The 18,634-nt window shown below is 48.3% G+C and overlaps 1 protein-coding gene across 1 annotated transcript; it reads left to right on the forward strand.

Annotated features, from left to right (window-relative positions):
• The first annotated feature begins 1,234 nt into the window (after positions 1-1,234).
• Positions 1,235-18,229, forward strand: DRD3 (dopamine receptor D3). The gene is made up of 7 exons (XM_026093991.2): positions 1,235-1,341; positions 3,695-3,986; positions 11,002-11,114; positions 12,402-12,544; positions 13,637-13,833; positions 14,743-15,088; positions 15,966-18,229. The coding sequence occupies exons 2-7, from the start codon at positions 3,705-3,707 to the stop codon at positions 16,160-16,162; spliced, it is 1,278 nt and encodes a 425-aa protein (XP_025949776.1). The 5' UTR covers positions 1,235-1,341; positions 3,695-3,704; the 3' UTR covers positions 16,163-18,229.
• Positions 18,230-18,634: the final 405 nt, after the last annotated feature.

Consider the following 18,634-nt stretch of genomic DNA (forward strand, 5'->3'; position numbering starts at 1 on the left):
ACCTGTAGGGACTAGGCACTGACTCATCTCATGTATCCAATACCAGCCACTGCACCGCCTCAAGGAAGTCACAGCCTTGGCCAGATTTTCAGTTAAAGGCGTTGGTGCTTATTAGTCCTTTCTCATGGCATCAAATCCTATATGGGGACTTCATCTTTCTACCTCCCCCAGCCGGTCTAAAGCTGGTTTTCTCACATTGCTCACATCTAATGGATATGAGTCCTAGCAGCCCTCCCTCCTACCACCCTGACCTACAAAAAGGGTATCTTGGGTACCTCCAGCCAGAAGGGAGGATCTAGGCAGCCAGACCCAAGGTATATTTGTGATGGTAACTCATTTCTTAAGAGGGGGGAGGGGGGGAAGTCCTGCTGGGATAATTCCTCTCCTTGCCCACGCACCAGGTGAGCCCCACAGCTGAGCATCCCACACTGTGGTGACGACCTGCAGTGATGGCCACCACCTGGGCAGTGGTGGGCCCTTGAGACTGCTCGCGCCCTGCAGGGCCCTCACGGGACGCCAGCACCCCCAGGGACCAGGCTCCAAGGGGAATCAGCTCTCAGAGATCTGATTTCAGATCTCGGGGAGGAGCCACGACTCATGGTACTGCTTTTACTCATGCCCTGGGAGCATTGACACGGCAAATGCCATCGCCGTGGCGGGGGGGGGAGACACATCCCCAAGATCACCCTCCTTCCTGCTCTTCTCCAGGGTTATCAGCCTTCTTGCATCTCAGGTTTCAAGAAGTTTACTCAAGGAATTTTTTTTACCACTCTCCCTTTTTTGAAAACCTCTCTCCTTTGATCATATTTTGAACTAACAAGTTTCTTCACTTCAGGCGTTACGGGTGATCTTCTGCTCCCAAACGACCTGCTCGCAGAGCCTCCCAACGCAGGCTGCCGGCAGCTGCCCGCGGCGCGGGACCGGCCCGGGCGCCCCCGGCCTTGCTGTGCGACGGAGAGTGCAGGCGGGCAGCCCAGACCGCAGCTCCAGCTCTCGCTCCCGGCTCCCAAACAGCTTTTTTTTTTTTTTTTTTTTTCTCCCCGGAGAAGCAAAGCCTGGCTGCTTCCCGCGGTCCCGCAGGGATTTCTGCCCGGTGCCTCTTCCAGAGGTGCCCCGGCCCTGGCGGCGGCCCGGCCGGCGGCACCGCGCTGTGGCCCGGGGCTGGGGCGGGCGGGGCTGGGGGCGGGCGGCGGGGAGGAGGAGCCGCCGGGGCCGCCCCGCCGAGCCGGGAGGCAGCGGCCGGGCCGGGCCGGGCCGGGCCGGGCGGCGGCGACGGCGGCAGCGGCAGCCGCGACACCCAGCCCTGCGCGGCGGCGGCGGCTCCACGGCTCGGCGGGGCGGGTAAGTCCTCACCGCTGCCCCCTCCTGCACCCCCCGGGGGGTCCCGGGCTGCCTCGGCCCCGCCGGCGGCAGCCCCGCTCCCAGCGACCGGGCGGGGGCATCCGCAGCCCGACTCGCACCCCGCGACCTGCACCCCGCCCCTGCTCCTGGACCCCACGCTTGCACCCTGCGTGCTGCACTCAGACCCGCATCTGTACCTGCACGCTGCACACCCGGGCCCGCAGCCCCCACCTGGACCCTGCACCTGGACCCGCAGCCGGACCCACACCTGCACCCCGCGTGTGCACCCGCACCTCCAGCTCTCCGCAGCTGAGACTAGCGGGAGGAGCGGTTCTCTCCTCCCCGGGGTCTCCTGACCCTGCCGCAGCCCCACTGCCTTGCTTTCCTGATATCCCAGTGCACCAGTTTCCCAGTACCCTGGTACTCTGCTATCCCAGTACGCAGATACCCCACACCCTGGTACCCCCCCAGTCCAGCTGTGCTACGCCACTGCACCCCGTCCCCCGGCAGAGCATGAAGCCAGGAGGGGGAGGAAAGCTGGGGCAGGGGGACCTGGCAGGGCTGAGCATGGGGAGCCAGGAGGTATCAAGGTGGGGGAGATATCCCACTGAGAATCAAAAATAACACTTTTGGGTGTGAGGGGCAGGAGATGAGGGAAAACCACAAACAAACTGTGCCGTGCAATGCCTTAAGCCTTTCGGTTATATTGTGCATGCTCCTTTGTTCATTTGCTGTCGTGGCTTTGCTTATCAGACAGGCAGCAGCTTAATGTAATTTTTTTTCTGATGCTACTGAACTAGCCTTTCATGGCCCCAGAGAATACAGATTTCCCAGAGTGGGAGTGTGCTGGTGCAAGGGTCACTGCAAAATGGGTTGCATCTTTATGTGGCTGCTGCTGAACTGTTTTAGGAAAGAACAGCCCTATACCTGTCCGTAATGCTCACACTATGGGAAGGTCTTCAGTGCCCGTGGAAGGCTTAACTTTTTTGTGGGGGACAGGCAGAAGAAAGAGAGAGAAGGAGGCAGACAAGCAAGCACAAACACTTTAAATGAAACACATGCCACAGGAGATTGTCTCATCCCTGTCCAGAGGGATCTGTGTTCACGGGACAGAGGAAAGTTCAGTTTCCTGCTCATTCAGCCCTTGGCCTCTTGCATCAGAACTACAAGCCAGCGGGGGCATGTGATGCCAGTTTTAATGAGGCATATATGCCAGGGCGCTGGTGCAATTTATACCTGTTGCACAGCTGCTCCATCAGGAGTGCATGCATCACAGATGCTGCTCTTCAAGGGATAAGATGGAAAAAGGATTAACATTTATGCTGTCAGCATTGCAGCATTCTGCACTTGCCTTTAATGCCTGTCACATCGACAATGAGCTCGGTGATGGGAGCATGAGCAGAGCAGGAAGATCAGATAAATGGGATTAAATGTCACAGAACAATCCTGGGACAGCAGCCTTCATGTGCCTGGAAAAAGCCATCCTCCCTCTAAAGGGAAAGAGGACAGGTTCCTGAGGATTATCACAGGTCAATTGTAAGAGAAGGAGATGTAGAGTACCCTGCATGTAGCTCCTTCCATTATTTCATCCCAAATGACAAGTTGATTTGCTCTTCATCACAGGAAGTGTATCTTCTGGCCAGGCGTGGAAAACACAGAGCACAATATGGATAACATGGGGGCTGCGCTGATAGTCAAGCTTTGGCAAGCTAGACAGGGCTGAAACTAAGCATTATTTGAACAGAAGGCCTGGGACAGAAACACATTGCAGGAAAACAGTAATTCAGTAGGTGGTGCTTACTGTAAGGCAGCCAGGGTTCGAGAGGCTACTTGAGAATTGCAGGTGCAGTCTCTCTGCCAGGCTGCTGAGCACTCGATCGGATGGAGTTATTAAAGAGATTTCTGGTGAGGGAGAAGGGAGGGTACTCCCCAGAAGAAAAGGTACTGGCTCCAAGCATCTGGCCAAGCACTGGTTCAGCGCTGGATCTTCCTAAATGCTATGAACTGTTGTCTGCACTTTTCACCAGCAGACCTGCACTGCGGTGTGACGTTGGTGCAGGTTAAAACCACTGCTGCTTTCTTTGCAGCTGCATTGGTTGGTGGGATGCACCTTTGAGACACAAGTAGGAGGTGAAATCTTGCCTTCTCTTGGCTTAGATTTGGTGAAAAACAAAAGAGGCCAAACAAGACTTTAAACAAAAGCTCTGTCGACATATGGGCAGAATAAAGACCCCTAGATTTGGCTTGTAGCAGTGTCGTGAATGAAATATGAAAGGCACATGCCAAGTACAAGAGGTGCTGTTCTCCAGAATTATTGTGTAGCTGATTTTCAGTCCTCCCTTTCTTTTTGCAGCAGCATCCCCATGGCGCTCTTCACAAGAGCCAGCAGTCATCTTAACACCACCAACTCCATCCCCTGTGAGGCAGATAATACTACAGAGCACAACCTGCCACACTCACATGCCTACTATGCCCTTTGCTACTGCATCCTGATTTTGGCCATCATCTTTGGGAATGTGCTGGTCTGCTTGGCAGTTCTAAGGGAACGCACCTTGCAAACCACAACAAACTACCTCGTGGTGAGCCTGGCGGTGGCGGACTTGCTGGTGGCCACTTTGGTGATGCCGTGGGTGGTATACCTGGAGGTGAGTACGTCTCAGGAAAGATTAGCAGAGCTGACCTGTGGTATGGGTTCACTGGCATTAGTGCATGCTCTCTGGATAGGCCAACTCTGGACTGAGACTACGCCAAGTACCAGATAAAAGCCAGTCACATTTTCACCACCCAGCTAGCTCTAGAGCATTTGTGGAGATGGTGGCAGCCCACACTGTCACACAGGTGGCCCTTGTAGACCAGATACATGCAGGACAAACACACCATGATCCAGCCCATCAGCAGATACCCTGAGCCTAGCTCTTCCTGGCATAGCACAGACTCTTAGAGCTTAAGTGACAGCTGGGCGATAGCCAGTAATATAGACTGTGGGTCCTGATGTGCTAATACCCACTTTCATCTGAGCATCTTTGAAGCTGACTCCATCTGCCAGGAGGGTTGCTTGTGAGCACCATGATGCATCAGGAGTGACGAGGGAGGCAAGGGGGTAGAAATGTCTTACAGGAATGTATCTTAGAGTCCAGATCAACCGCTGCTCCTGCTGGCCAGAAAGCAGGCGAGAACAGTCAAATCCTCATCTTCTGTGAAGTTTAAGAGCCTTCATGTCCATGTTAGGTCAGCTCCAGGCAACATTCCCCAGGCAGGCTGACATAGACGTGAAGCGCTTTGCTCCAAAATCTCTTGAAGTCATATGAGCATTTTCACAATAACTTCAAAGGATTTATCACGCCCTCAGGGCCTTATTCTTCATTTCCCTGATTTTTGAACATTGGGCTGGTGTAAAAATGTACTGGAATGACTATGCACTGTATGAACAACACCATCAGATACAGGGCAGCAAAGATGGAATCCAAATGCCCCGAGCACTGCAGCAAAATCCTGAATTACTGAAGCCACTCCTGGAGAAAAAGCATTTTTACTAAAGTAAATCCACGAAAGTTTGCTGCAGCTGGCATTTTTATCTTTTATCATCACCATCTTTACACTAATTCAAGTAAATTGGTAGATCTAGAAAAATTAGAGTGAATGTCTATCAGCCTTAAGCTTGCAGCTGAGCCCTAATTCCCCATTCTCATGCTAACAGAGACAGAAGAAGCCTCTGAACCATGACCTCTTTGAAGGTTCATGCTCCTTCTATAAGGGGCAAACTGGGATCAGGCTGAAGAGTAGGTTAAATATTCTGTTGACAGCTGCCCACCTTTGGCTGACCTCTTTCCTGCAAAGCAAAGCAGGAGCAGAGAGGGATTTTGCCATGTGCATATGGAATGTGCAGCGTATCAATAGGCAGTAGAACAATATAGGATGATACCAGTAAATGCCAGACCTGTTATGCACATGCAAAGAGATCTGATCAGGTAGCAGGGCACAGACACTGGCCGACAGCCCTCCTCTGCCAGCACACTATGTTGAAGAGCCAACGCAATTCTAAGCTTTGGCACTGAGCACAGGCATTTCCCTTATGTTAATCCAAGTCGCTCTCCTTAACTGTGTCCATTGCAGACTGTCAGTGAGACTGCAATTAAGAGAAGTTAGGGATCTGCCCTGTCTGCAAGCATTATTAGTAAGGGCACTGATGGTTAATTATGTCTGTAGACACTGTGGAGTGAAAGAATGAAGAGAGCACCATGATACTGCATCTATGATCATGTTCCTAATAAAGACAATAGCAACATTTAGACTAATCTGTGTAGAAGAGTCCTGGAACTGGTCAGGAGTACAGCTGTATACAGCTCACTTGTGTTATCTCAGGGGAATGGAAGGAGGAAGATGAAAAGAAGGCAACAAAGAAGGAAAGAACGATAAAAAGCAAGGTATAAAAGGGGGACCCCCCCCAAATACAGAATTAGGCTAGGGATTTTGACAGCAACTAACAGATATAAAGTCAAATTTTATTTCAGACATACAAGAATATTCCATCACCTCAAGTGTCTTCCAGACATTAATAAAATAACAAGATGCTTTGCATTGGAAAACTTACCACCGTGGAGGCAGTGTAATTGAGGCACATCTGCAGAGCAGGCTCTGCCTCCACACGGTATCATGGACACAGTTTGCAACCACGATAGTAGGTCTGCTCCCTAGTCACATTTGGAGAAACATCCAAGATTCATTTCCATTTCTGGAGGAAAGAGAATCAAAGTGGCTGAAGAGATAGCAGATTCACTAAAACAAGAGGGAGAACTACACCTCTCAAATGCAATCTACCACTCCCAGCCCTAGACTTTAGGGCTGCAGCAATATTAAGATTTAAAAAGCAAACAAACAAAAAGTTCCCAAAGTGATTTGGTGTTTGCTGATGTTTATGGAATCGATGATGCTACAGATGAAGAGGAAATGGTATCATGCTTTGGTACGATATGGGCATAGAAATTCCCAAGAAATCATTCAGTCTCCAAAATCTTGTACAGTACCTATTTCTCTGCTGAATGCTTGCTAATTCAGACAGCTAAAACCTGGTCATTATTTATGGAGAAGCTAAAGGTGCATGGATGCCTTACGATTTAAATGTCATATGTGAACTTTATGTGCTTTACACTTAGATCTTAGAGTCATCTATGGCTTGGACCTTCTCCATGAACATTTTCTTGTTATTAGTCATGCAGGCTAGGACTGTCTCTTTCTGAGAGGTCTTTTGGGAAGGCTGTGATAGGTCAATCACAGGAATGCTTTACAATCTCAAAATCCTGATCTGCAACTAATGGAGTTTCTGGCACAAAATGCTATCAGCACAGTGCCTAGCCCTCTTTTTGGGTCAATGGGTATTGTCTGCTTTACTAGTACTGCTTCTTCAGTTATTCACTGACCTCTGATGCTATGGCTGGCACAACTACTGAAGCCCACAGAAGTTTCTAAGAGAGTAATAATAGGCATCCTGCCCACTGGAGTTTGATGGCATTAAATACCATCATTCCTTATAGTCAACACATGGTAAATGGAGGAGAACATGGAGCAACATGACCTGTAACATCCTTCTCAGTCTTCTCACAACATCCAGTTCAACTTCCACAGGGGGAAAAAAGCTTCAGAAGATAATTGTCACTGGTGTCCAGTCTGCAGCTCTGTTCAGAGCACTTGTGAGTAATGCTCTCTCCTCTTCTGTGGTTCTCAGGATGGATCAGTGAGACCTGCAACTCCTCTTTGAGTTCAAAAAGCTCATTAGAGTACCGTCAAAGTGAGCACAAACAACTGAGTTATGCTGCTCAGCAGTCTACTAGTTGTCAGCTGGTCTGACAGCATGCACGCTCTTAGTTACTCTTGCCATGCTGAAGTGTAAGCAGGGATTTCACAGCTGCAGGAAGCTAACAGCACACCCAAAAAAGAAGGTTTTCTTAAACACAAAATGTCAAGTGAACATGCTTAGATGCACAGCTACTTAGATGCCTGCCATCATCTGATGCAACCTTCTGTTCATATTTTATTCACTCTTACTCATGGACACCTAAATGTGGCATCATTATAGAAATAAGATTTACAGAGATTATTCTGTTTATTTTTAAGGGTTCAGGGGAGTAATCAATTTATGTAAGTGTATGAATGCACTTTTTTTTTTAAATTGGAAGACTTCCTAAAGTGTTGGAAAGCTAAATATAACAATACTGCAATCTTGTGGATAAAGCAGACTGGTCATCAAGAAGGATGATCTGAATAGTCTATAGGGAGCTTTACCATTGTCTTTGATAGAAACAGGATTTCATCCTGGACTCTATTCCCAGTTCTGCGGCATGCGCAATGTGTGGTAATGAGAGACTGTATCAACTCATCTGTCTGTGCTTTGGTCTTATCAGCTGTAAGAGGAGAATAATGTTTGACCATCCACCTCACCCAGGCAGTTGTGAGGATTCATTCAATTAATACTTGCAATGTGCTTTGAGATTGCTGAATAAAAGGCAGCAGAGGGATAAAGAATAGATATCCTGCCAGCATATGAAAATCAGGAATGCACACTGGCAAGTTCTAGCTTCTGTAACAAAGATGAGCAGCACAGAGCAAGAAAAGAAGGAGCAGGAATAGAATATAAAATATGAACATGACCTATATTTTAAAAAAAGCCTTCAAGCCTTCTGGAACAAATTCTGAATTCTCATACCCCACAGGCAAATATTAACTACTTCACTGACTTCAGCAGAGCTACTCCCCATTTTAGAAGTTCTGGCTGGTGGAAATGAGGATGGGTTTTAAACCCAATGTTTTGATCTGTCAAGCATCCTCTTAATACAAGCTATGGCTTACTATGCAGATGATGTGATCTGAATGCATCATCCTGAGAGGGTTCACTTCAGAGCCATCCCCACCAACACCTTCTTTGGCTTTAATGGTTCCTATTCCCAGAACGTCTCTTTGGGTTTAGTGTTTGACTGCACTGAGGACTTTGGAAACTCCCCCACTTAACTACTTTCACATCTGCTGGGTCAGCAGCAGCTGCCTCATGCAAACACCTGGCACCAGCTCCTAGTGAAATACTCTTCAGACTCCACAACTCACACAAACTCACACTGCATTGAATTCTGCCGCAAACTGTAAAACCACCCCTTACTGCATCACGTTTCAAAGGTTTTCAGCACTTATAATTTTGGGCTACTTTCAGATGGCAAGCAGGCCTCAAAATCTGCAACTAAAACAAAAATGGTATGGGATTTCTTTAAACACTAAATAGAAGCTAGCTATTAAGGTCCCTGATTTTGGCAGAGGCAGCCTTCAATTTGCACACTTTCTAGGCCACCTAATTGTGCAAAAAAGCTCTCAGGAATCTTTTGTTTTCTTTAAAAAAAAAAGCCCCAGAAGTTTCAGAGCACTCAAGATGAAAGCACAGTTCCATACTGCGTTTTGCAGGCCCATTCCCGTTGCTGTCCCATACACTGTTCTGCAGTCACTCGGTGTCAAGGGGTCTCATGGAAGCCCGCTTCATTCAGTACCTGACTTCTAACAAGCTTTTCCATAGCAGCGGGGTCCGACAGGGAAACCTCCTAAAGACACAGCTCACCTCAACAAGTTTCTTTGCCCACGTGTGGGAATCCTGGCACAGAAACAATCAAAAACATTTAAATTCCTCAGGATTATTCATTAAAGAACCCTGAAAGGAATCTGTGCAGAGAGTGATTTTTTCACTTACCCAAGTGCATGGGAGCTGCATCTCTCTGCAGGGTGCTGCATCCTTTCTAGGCACCGACACTTGTCACATGGTTGACCTTAGAAGCAAGGCTCAATCGTGGCCCCATCTCCAGCCTGACCTGGTATGGGTCTTTGAGTATCTAGCCCTTGTGTTAGGAAAGGTAAGTGACCTAAGCTAAGGGACCAGGTCGGTAACATAGCTTGGGCGGGGGGGGGAAATGGAGGAAGAGCACGCTATCACCTACCCACTCTAGGGAAAACAGTTTATAAGAAGCTGTTTCACCTCTGATGCCTTACCAGCTTTTCACTGTCCTGAGGGGCCCCAGAGGCCAGCCTGGTAGGGAGCTGGAACATGTTCACAGGATAACTCAAGCAGGAAGGGACCTCGGGAGGTTGCTAGTCCAACCCCCTGCTTGAAGCAGGGTCAGCTGAGGTCAGACCAGGCTGCTCAAGGCTTTTTCCAGTTGGCTCTGGAAAATCTCCAAGGATGGACGCGGCACAGCCTTGCTGAGCAACTGGCTCCACCACCTCACTGTCCTCATGGTCAGAAAGTTTTTCTTTATATCCAGTCTGAACCTCTGGTTTCACCTTATGCCTGTTGTCTCTTGTCCTCCCACCACGCACTGCTGTGAAGAGCCTGGCCCCATATTCTTGATAACCTCTGCATAGGTCCTGGGGGGCTGCTGTTAGGTGACCCTGAAGCTGCCTCTTCTCCAGGCTGCACAAGCCCTGTCCCTCAGCCTCTCCTCACAGCGCAAGTGTCCAGCCCCCGGGGCTGTCTCAGTGGCCGTCCGCTGGACTCACTCCAGTTTATTGATGTCTTTCCTGTGCTGGATGGTCCAAAACTGGGTGCTGTACTCAAGATGTAGTTTAAATGTTAGTGGAGAGACTGCAAACTAGCATCGGTTTCTGAGAGATTCCCAGGATCCAGCTGAACGTGCAAGATCTGCAGAGTTTGGAGGCTAAAATCTAGGCCTCTCACACAAGGTAGGCAAAACCACTCTGAAAGCGAGGATTTCCCCCCCACTCTTCCCTGGCCCCCCCTTTTCCAACCAGCACAGTGTTTGATTCGTTTGCTGTACTCATCCAAGAGGTTAATCTGCTGGAGGCGAGGCTGCCTCCTTGTTCATCTCCTGTACGGAGCAGGTGCTCAGGCAGACCACCTTACTCAGGGTCAGGCTATCATCCCAGCCTCTAGGAGGGCTGACACAGCTGTAGCAATGCCACACAGTGCTTGGAGCTTATTGTTTTCTGCTGAAAAGGTCATTGTCAAGAACTTGATAGCTGGGCCAAAAATGTATTTCTCCATCACAAATACTGGCCACAGCTGAGATTTCATAATCACACATTTTAAGACTAAAAATTCAAAACGACCAGAACAAAGGCTAGAGATGGTAGCAAACCAAAACCCTTCATCTGAATAGCTTGTGAGTTCTCATTCAGATCTAATCATCAAAATCTGTAACCAAGATAAGAATCCAAATAAGGTTCTGGAGAAGTCTTGGGTCTCGGTTCTGTATTTCATTCATATATGCCTAAAATTTGCAGCACTTTTCCAGCTCACTGGCTGCAGAACTCCAGCAGCTAAGTTGAGAAACGCTTTTAGCCCTTAGATTTTTCTGAGATAATCCTTAAACAATATATACAGCGATATCATATTTAATTCAATTTATCGTGCTAGGTCTTAAAGGGAGAGATGCTACCTATTTCTTCACCTTTCCTCCCTTTTTAAGAGTAAATAAGATTTTCTGTGACCTGCTTCTGTGTGATACTGAGCACAACATAGGTTCCTTTGTTTCCCTAGGCACATCACAGTGAATTTGAATACACTGTAAACATTTGTCTAGCTACTGAGATGCTTGGAGAGCACCTCCTTACATAAAGCATATTAGTACTCCATGCAGAACAACGCTTACAGTTTTGTGATTGCTGGTGCAGGTGACTGGAGGAGTCTGGACTTTCAGCCGTATCTGCTGCGATATCTTCGTCACCATGGACGTAATGATGTGCACAGCCAGCATTTTAAACCTCTGTGCTATCAGCATTGACAGGTGAGAGCTGGCAGCAAAAACAGGAATAGTCTGGAGTGGGGGTAGGCCCTGCACCCAAGCACTGAAAGGACAAGAAAGTGGGGTGCACACAGGCAACCTTTTAGTGCCTTTAAGAACATAAATATTCCTGCAAGTCTATTGCTACCACTACTGCTGTTACCATGGCTCTGCCCACCATGTGCGAGAAGGTATTTGCACTTAGAAAAGGGGTAGAGAGACATAAGTGAGCAAAGATCACCAATAGGTAGTCAACCACATCCACATGTTTTTTGATGGTGGAAACCGGAGATGGTGATCTAATTCCCGTTGACTCTCAAAGAGTGTTTCACCTCCCAAAGACCTCTTTCACGAAGTTTTAGTAGGGTTTGGATGTTTACAGAGGGAGTAGTAAAGATTATTGAGGCATACTCTTCAGCCTTGCTTTGTTTTTCTATATCATAAAATTGAGCAGATGTTGGCTGACACTAAGGGCTGGAGGGTAAGGAGAGGGGCTATCAAAACAAGACCTTGGCACATGTGGCACTTTTAGGACCTCAACTTCCTGCTAGCAGGGGGAGTGGGAGAAGGAAAGAACACTGCATGTTGCACCTTTTTAATACACAGTTCAAGGGTAACTGTACAAAGCAACTTCTGGCAATGGCCTGGTCCAGTGTTTCTCCAGGGGAGTCTTTTCCCCATTTTAGTTAGGCCCTGTCTGTGGGGAGCAGCCCCTGAGCTGTCCTCAAGACTAGACCTCCTGCGCCTTTCTAATCGGGGGCTTTCTGAGCTGCACCCTCTGGGGCATCCCAGCTGGTGAGGACACCGGAAACATGCCCGCAGGCAATCAATCCTCTGGCCATCAGTGCAGCCAACACCAGGGAGGGCAACTGAGGCAAAGAGAGCAGTGGGTAATGTTTGCTCCAGAGACTGCTTTTTCCCAGCAGTGCAGCTATAACCTTAGGGACTTGAGGTACAGTTTTGTGGGGTTTCTAGATCCATCTGATATCCTAAATCTTGTATCTTCACAATACTAGCAGTTCTGCAAAGTGTTTTTCCCAGTGCTGCTAATTAACTCTTGATTTTCTCTGCTCCTTCCCCCCCACTCCCCATTTACCATTTTTATGAATTGCTGATCTCATCATTTGATCTCCTTTTCTTCTTTCCTTTTCCATCTCTTCACTTCCACCATCATGTTCATTACATGGCTGTTGCTCCTCCTTTTCAAAAACTGGTCCTTTTCTTCTTCTTCTTCTTCTTCTTCCCCTCCATTCTCACCTCTCCTTTCTCTGGAGCTGGTTCGATCCACAGATACACTGCAGTGGTGAGACCAGTTCAGTACCAGTACAACACTGGGCAGAGCTCCTGCAAGAGGGTCTCTCTCATGATCGTGATAGTCTGGATGTTGGCGTTCGCAGTGTCATGCCCTCTCCTCTTTGGCTTCAATACTACAGGTAACAGTGACATCCAGAACAAAGAGGGGTTGGAAATGGAGGTGCCTTATGCATGGTCAGGTTATTTAACATAGGTCCTGCTGACTTTTCAAGCTACAGAAAATTCCAGGGAACTGAAAAATATCCTGTGAAGGGAGAAGGAAATCCCCAGTGCTGAAGATGTACTCTTCTATAAACTTGCCATTTGTTCAGACAGGCACTGACTGTTGCCGTGGGGACAGACCTGCCTGCTTTACTAGCAAGTCACTGCCCTTTGAAGTATCTTGGTCTAGAAATCCCCCCAAATGATCACTCTGCACACACAGAAATCTCCAAACATGCAGCACTTCCAACACACACACACACCAGAATTACTGCAGTTAATCTTGCCAATAATGGCAGGTCTAGACACAAAATTTAAAGTCTGATGGGTAATGCACCAAGCAAGCCACATTTCTAAATAGTGAGGGTTGCATATTTTTGGTGCTGCTTGCAAGAAATCTGCTCCCCATCTAATTTGCTATATGCTTCCTCACATAATCCCTTGAGGAGAGCATCAATTTAGCTTCCTCCTTGGAAGTAGGCAGGTCTTTCTCCTTCTCCCCTGCTAGGGCAGCCCATCCTCCCCGGAGATAGGGGCCAGCAAGCCTTTCTTCCACTGAGCCCGAGGCACAGGTCCTCTGCTCCCCATCCATCCTCTGTGCAGTGTTCAATTTTAGGAGGAGCAAGGGCAAGTGCTGCTCCCTGCCACTGCCACCTGCACTGTGCTGTAGGCACACATCAGCATCTAGGCAGCCCAGAAACTGTCAGAGGAATAGGGTGGCTCTCTGAGAAAAGATGGGAATAGAAGTGAGAGGACAGTGCTGTTGGCCAGAGGAGCAGGCAGATGTTGGGTTATGCTAGATGACCTTAGGTAAAGTCCATTTTAAGCATCAGTTAGATCAGTGGGCAGGCCACAGTATGATTTGCGACAGCTGAGATAGGAGATGCTTGTACTCCTTGGACTGCCTTTGTCCCCCAGCCACCTTTTGGCTTGCTTTACCCACATGCCGGAGCCTCCTTGAACACCCTGAAGCAGCTCAGTTGCTCCTATCTCTCTCTTCTCCTCCCCAGGGGATCCCAGTGTCTGTTCCATATCCAACCCTATTTTCATCATCTACTCCTCTTTGGTGTCCTTCTACCTTCCCTTCATGGTGACCCTGCTGCTCTATGTCCGGATTTACCTCGTGCTAAGACAAAGACAAAAGAAGCGAATCCTCACTCGGCAGGGCAGCCACAGCGCCAGCACCAAACTGTCGTATACAGACAAAGTAAGATCCACATGAGCACAGTAGGATCTGTCAGAAAGGACAGGGCATGCCTTACCCCCTCTGCTCAGAGGGTCAAAGCACAGAATGGAAACTGGGGGAGGGGAGGGGGGGAGCATAGCACCTTATCGTCCCATCCACCATGATATTTGAGTGCAGAAGCTCCAGTTAAACCCTCTTCCAGTCCTCTAGAAAGAAGATATCCCATGTGTGCCTCTGCCCTCTAGAAGCAGGCCACTAGAAAAAGGGCACACACTATATCAATGTTTCTTCAGAGCTGTGCTTTCTCAGCCACGCAGAAGTTTGGCCAATTTCTTCATTTATTGATTTTTCACTATATGAAGCTTCATTCTCAGAATTTCACAGATCCTAGGTTATTAATAAGAATCTCTTAATCTCACTGACTTTAGAGGTCAAAATGCTTATGATGCATGGGAGCATTTGTTCCACTGACTTTTCCAGATGAAATTTCTGTGACCCTGGGAAATGGGCACAAGGAAATGACCAAGGGATCCCTTGGTCACACGTATCTGTAACAGCACTTGTTTAACCTATTTTTTCCACAATGAAGCTGCATTAAAAAAGAGTGATGATGTTGAGGAGAACAGGGACCACCTTTGTGGCCAACACAAAACAGAAGTGAAGGGTTAGTGGAGTGAGAGTTTCAACTCCTGTTGTCCTGATGCTTCTCCTCAGAGAAATGAAGGCAGAGTTTTTTCAGGTTCTGATTCACCTTGCTAATAAACCAAAGTCAGCCCCAGTCCCTGGATTTTGCAGCACCTCGAGAGGGTAGTGTTAGCACCTAAGAAATGAGTGGGGCAAAGGATAACTCCTAAAACCCTCCTATTCATACTTTGCCCAAGCAAATGGCTTAGACGGTTCCCAGTTACTCTGTGGCATCCTTTTTTGCAGGAACACATCAAAAGAAAAACTTTGCCCAACAGATGCCAAGGCACCTTTTCACCTCGTCTCTCATTCAAATGCCCCAGCCAGGAGACATCTACCAAAAGGAAGTTGCTGGCTCTCATCAGCCTACAGCAGTACTGCAGCTTCTGTCAAGAGGCATCCCTCACCCGGACACCCGGACACCAGGGACACAACAGGCTGAAAGAGAGGAGAAAGAGCAGGAAGTCAGGGCTGGAGGTACGAACACTCAGCAATGGCAAAACAATCAGCTCTTTGAGGCCAGTGCACCAGCCGCCCCGGTTGATCCAGCTTCGGGAGAGAAGGGCCACACAGATGCTCACTATTGTCCTGGGTGAGTGAGAACCACTCTGTCTAATGGGGTGCAAGGGGTGATGCTTTGGGACTTGCAAGTACAGGAATCTCCTAATGCAATATGGAGATAAAAGAAAAGCCAGACCCAGACTTCAGCTGTCACTGCTCCACAAACTCACAAGGAACAAGGATGGAACATTTAGGAATCTAGGGTAACACTCACAAATGCTGAGAGCCAAGTTCATCAGTGCTTTACTCTGCTACAGTTTATTACTCTCTTGTTTTAAATCTGTGGCCAACAAGCCCTCTGAGGTAGCAACAGCCAACACCTTTTGTTTCTCTTTTTCTCTAATATTTTAGTGAGCTATGTATTATTATGAGGCTGGAACTATCTTAGGTTTCCACACATGTACATGCACCAGCTCTTAACTCCAGTTACAGAAGGGGAAACTGAGGCACAGAGCAGCAGAGGAACTAAGTTGTAGAGCTGGATGGAGAACCCGGGAGCCTGGAGCCCTAGTCACCTGTCACGGTCACCAGACACACTGCTTCCCGTAATTAACTCAGTAGTAGCAGGGAGCTAATGCCCTTATCATAACTTACTAAAAGGCTAAAAAAGCAGTAGTTTTTCCTTCTAAGCTGCGGCCACTTGCTGCTGTCTATCACCAAGTCACATTTCAGTCCTCCCTGAAGCTCCATTAATTCACATAACTGATCCTAAGGAGGCCTGTGCTCTTGCAAAGTCCCTCTGCATCAGGAACAAACTTCATCTACAGTGTTTACCAAGCGCAGATGAGTGCACAATAGGCTGCATAGAAGTGGCAAGAGGATGGAGGAAGAGGGCATAGGTGCGGGCCTTTTTCCAAGTGGTAAGTTCTCTAAAATCATGGGTTGTTTTCTCTCCTCTTTAAACTCAGGGGCATTCATAGTCTGCTGGCTGCCATTCTTCTTGCTTCACATCCTGAACACCCACTGCCCTTCCTGCCACGTGCCCCCAGCGCTCTATAGTGCCAGCACCTGGCTTGGTTACATGAACAGCGCCCTCAACCCCATCATCTACACAACCTTCAACACCGACTTCCGCAAAGCCTTCCTCAAGATCCTCTGCTGCTGATTGTGGGGCTGGCACCAAGTTGCGCTCGGTCTCCCTGTCTCCACCAGGCTACAGTTCACAGTGGACGCTCGGACTTTGAATGAAGCGTGGGCCCTTTCCTCCTTCTGCCCTACACACTGTGGGACTTGTTACCTAATGCACTCCCATCCCACAGCCATGAGTGTGGACAACAGCCCGGTTTGTTTCCTCTCTGCAGTGACATGACTAGACACGCTCAGCTGTGCAGGAGAAGAAAGCAGCAACAGTCTGCTCTGCAGCTCCTGTGCAGCGCAGCTGAAGAATAGCCGCTGTTAGCGGAGAGCTCCCCTCCACTGTGAGCAGTGGAGGTTAACATGACACAGTCACTTCAGACAGTCAGGCACTCCCACCAGAGTGAAGAGCAAGAACTCACCCTGCCTGCATGACTGTCTTCACCCACTGAGTCCCAAAGCTCCAGCTTAAGAGTACAAGTACTTCAGTCTTCTGGGGAGAGCAGGAAAGAAGACAGAGGCAAAGCAGCAAGCTCAGCAGCACACACCAGTGGCTCTGCAATACAAACCTAGGTGTGCAGTGGAGGATCAGTTACCACAGTGCACCATTCCTGGGAAATGCCAGGCCCTTGGCAGGCTCTCAGAGGACCCAAATAGACAGCATTTCTCATCTGTTCTGAGAACTCATTTACCCTCCCATTGCCAGAGTCTCAGCCCGCAGAAGGTGCCCAGCACATGTGCAGCAGCCTTAATCAGAGGGCAAAACATGACCTCTTTGATAAGATGGGAGCAGGAGCTAAGGAAACAAATTTAGCACCGAAACTTAGAAAAGGAGCACCGGTGGAGAAACTACAATATCCCTCTTGTCTCCCTGTAAAAGTTTGTCCATGCAACTGGGACAGTTTCAGCACTTGAGGAAGCTTCCCCAAATGCAAGTGAGACACTCCCCTTTGCTGCCAGCTTGTATTTTATTGTTCCTTGCAGGTAGAGAGGTGGCAACCATCCCTTTGGTACGTTGTACTCGTAGGTCAGATTGCATGAGAAGCGCAGCACTCTGTCATAGGGGCAGTGTCTCCTCTTTTAACTCAAGGATCGGCAATACATTGGCCACTACTTAACTACCATATGTATAGTTGTCTGTTGCAACCACTAAATAATGAACAAGACTTAGGATAGCCCCAACTGTGCCTATAATAGGTTCAAGCCTCTTTTTTCTGCTGGAGCAGGTGGGAATTTGCATGTACTCTATCTGGTCTCTGGAATCGATCTCCATCTCTGCTCTTCTCCTTGTCAAGAGCGCTGCTAGGAAAGGATTTGTCCTGTCTTACCAGCATGATACCTGTCATTACAGCACACTGTTGAAGGGGAGCTGTTTCAATGTGCCTCAGCTGTAAAGACAGTACAGTGTTTCCTTCGGGGTGACTCCTGCATGCAGATAGACCCATGACTCTCCCTGGCTCCCCTTGCCGACATACCTGTTGCCGCCCCCAGCACACAGGGCACCCATAAGTCCTAGCTTAGAGCAGCTGGACAAATACAGTCCATCCATGCTCTTTTTCTCCAAGCTATCTCCAGCAGTTCCTGGATGAAAACACCAGACTCGTCCAGCCATAACATGTAAGCTGATCTCATCTGTGCTGTGCTGCATGGGCCCATCTCAGGGCAGTCTGAAACTCTTCGCCTTGTGTAGAAAAAACTGCTCTGGTACAGTCTTGACACATCTCATTTCCCACCCCCCCCTCACTGTACAGGGTCTAGACTGACTTGTCAGAGGCTCCAGGTCTCACTTCCAAGATTAGGCTTCGCTGTGCTGTTAGCTGCACTTGTTTGACAGCTTCGGACATAAGTGCATATTCCGTTTCTGCCTTTGTCTATGCCATAGCTCCTCCATCTGATACGTGTTTCTTCCCTCTTAATACAAGGCCAAAGCACTGTCCTCCTGCTCTGAAGCACATAGCAGAGTTCTAGCTTCTTTTTTAATTTGTTTGGGTTTTGGGGGGGATGTGCTGGTGAGCAGCATGTGTTGTTTACCTGGAGACATGCCCTCAGTACTGCATTGTAACTATGTTAATCTAATAAAATATATTTGTAATTGGAAGTTTTGGTACCTTGGCAGCAAACACTGCTAGCATTTCCATAAGCCTTTTCTCACCTGTATCTCTCTTAACACTTTCCCCATGCAAAATGATCATTCTCCCAGATACCCGCAAGAGGTCATTATTATTAATTCCATTTTACTAGTGAAGAAGAAAGAAGGGAAGTGGTTTTCCAAGTCACATGCAGTGAAGCAGTAGCACAGCTGGGAAAGAAATCAATGTCTGCTGTAAACACCTCCCACAGATAAATTCTGAAAATATGGTCAATTAGCTTGTCCGCTATGCTTAAACAGGCATTTGGTAGCGTTTTTCCATCTGCTCAACAGTGCTGGACAGCACAGGACGTACTCAGCACACAGGATATTGGGGATATGAGTGCCATTGCACCAACCTGGGGACAGATTAGT

The sequence above is a fragment of the Dromaius novaehollandiae genome, chromosome 1, assembly GCF_036370855.1.
Source record: "Dromaius novaehollandiae isolate bDroNov1 chromosome 1, bDroNov1.hap1, whole genome shotgun sequence".
NCBI classification, from domain to species: Eukaryota; Metazoa; Chordata; class Aves; order Casuariiformes; family Dromaiidae; genus Dromaius; species Dromaius novaehollandiae.

Coding starts and splice junctions, on each gene's coding strand:
- DRD3 (XM_026093991.2), top strand. CDS start 3,705: ATGGCGCTCTTCACAAGAGCCAGCAGTCATCTTAACACCACCAACTCC. Junction 11,115..12,401: donor TGTGCTATCAGCATTGACAG/GTGAGAGCTGGC, acceptor TTCGATCCACAG/ATACACTGCAGTGGTGAGAC. Junction 15,089..15,965: donor GATGCTCACTATTGTCCTGG/GTGAGTGAGAAC, acceptor CTTTAAACTCAG/GGGCATTCATAGTCTGCTGG.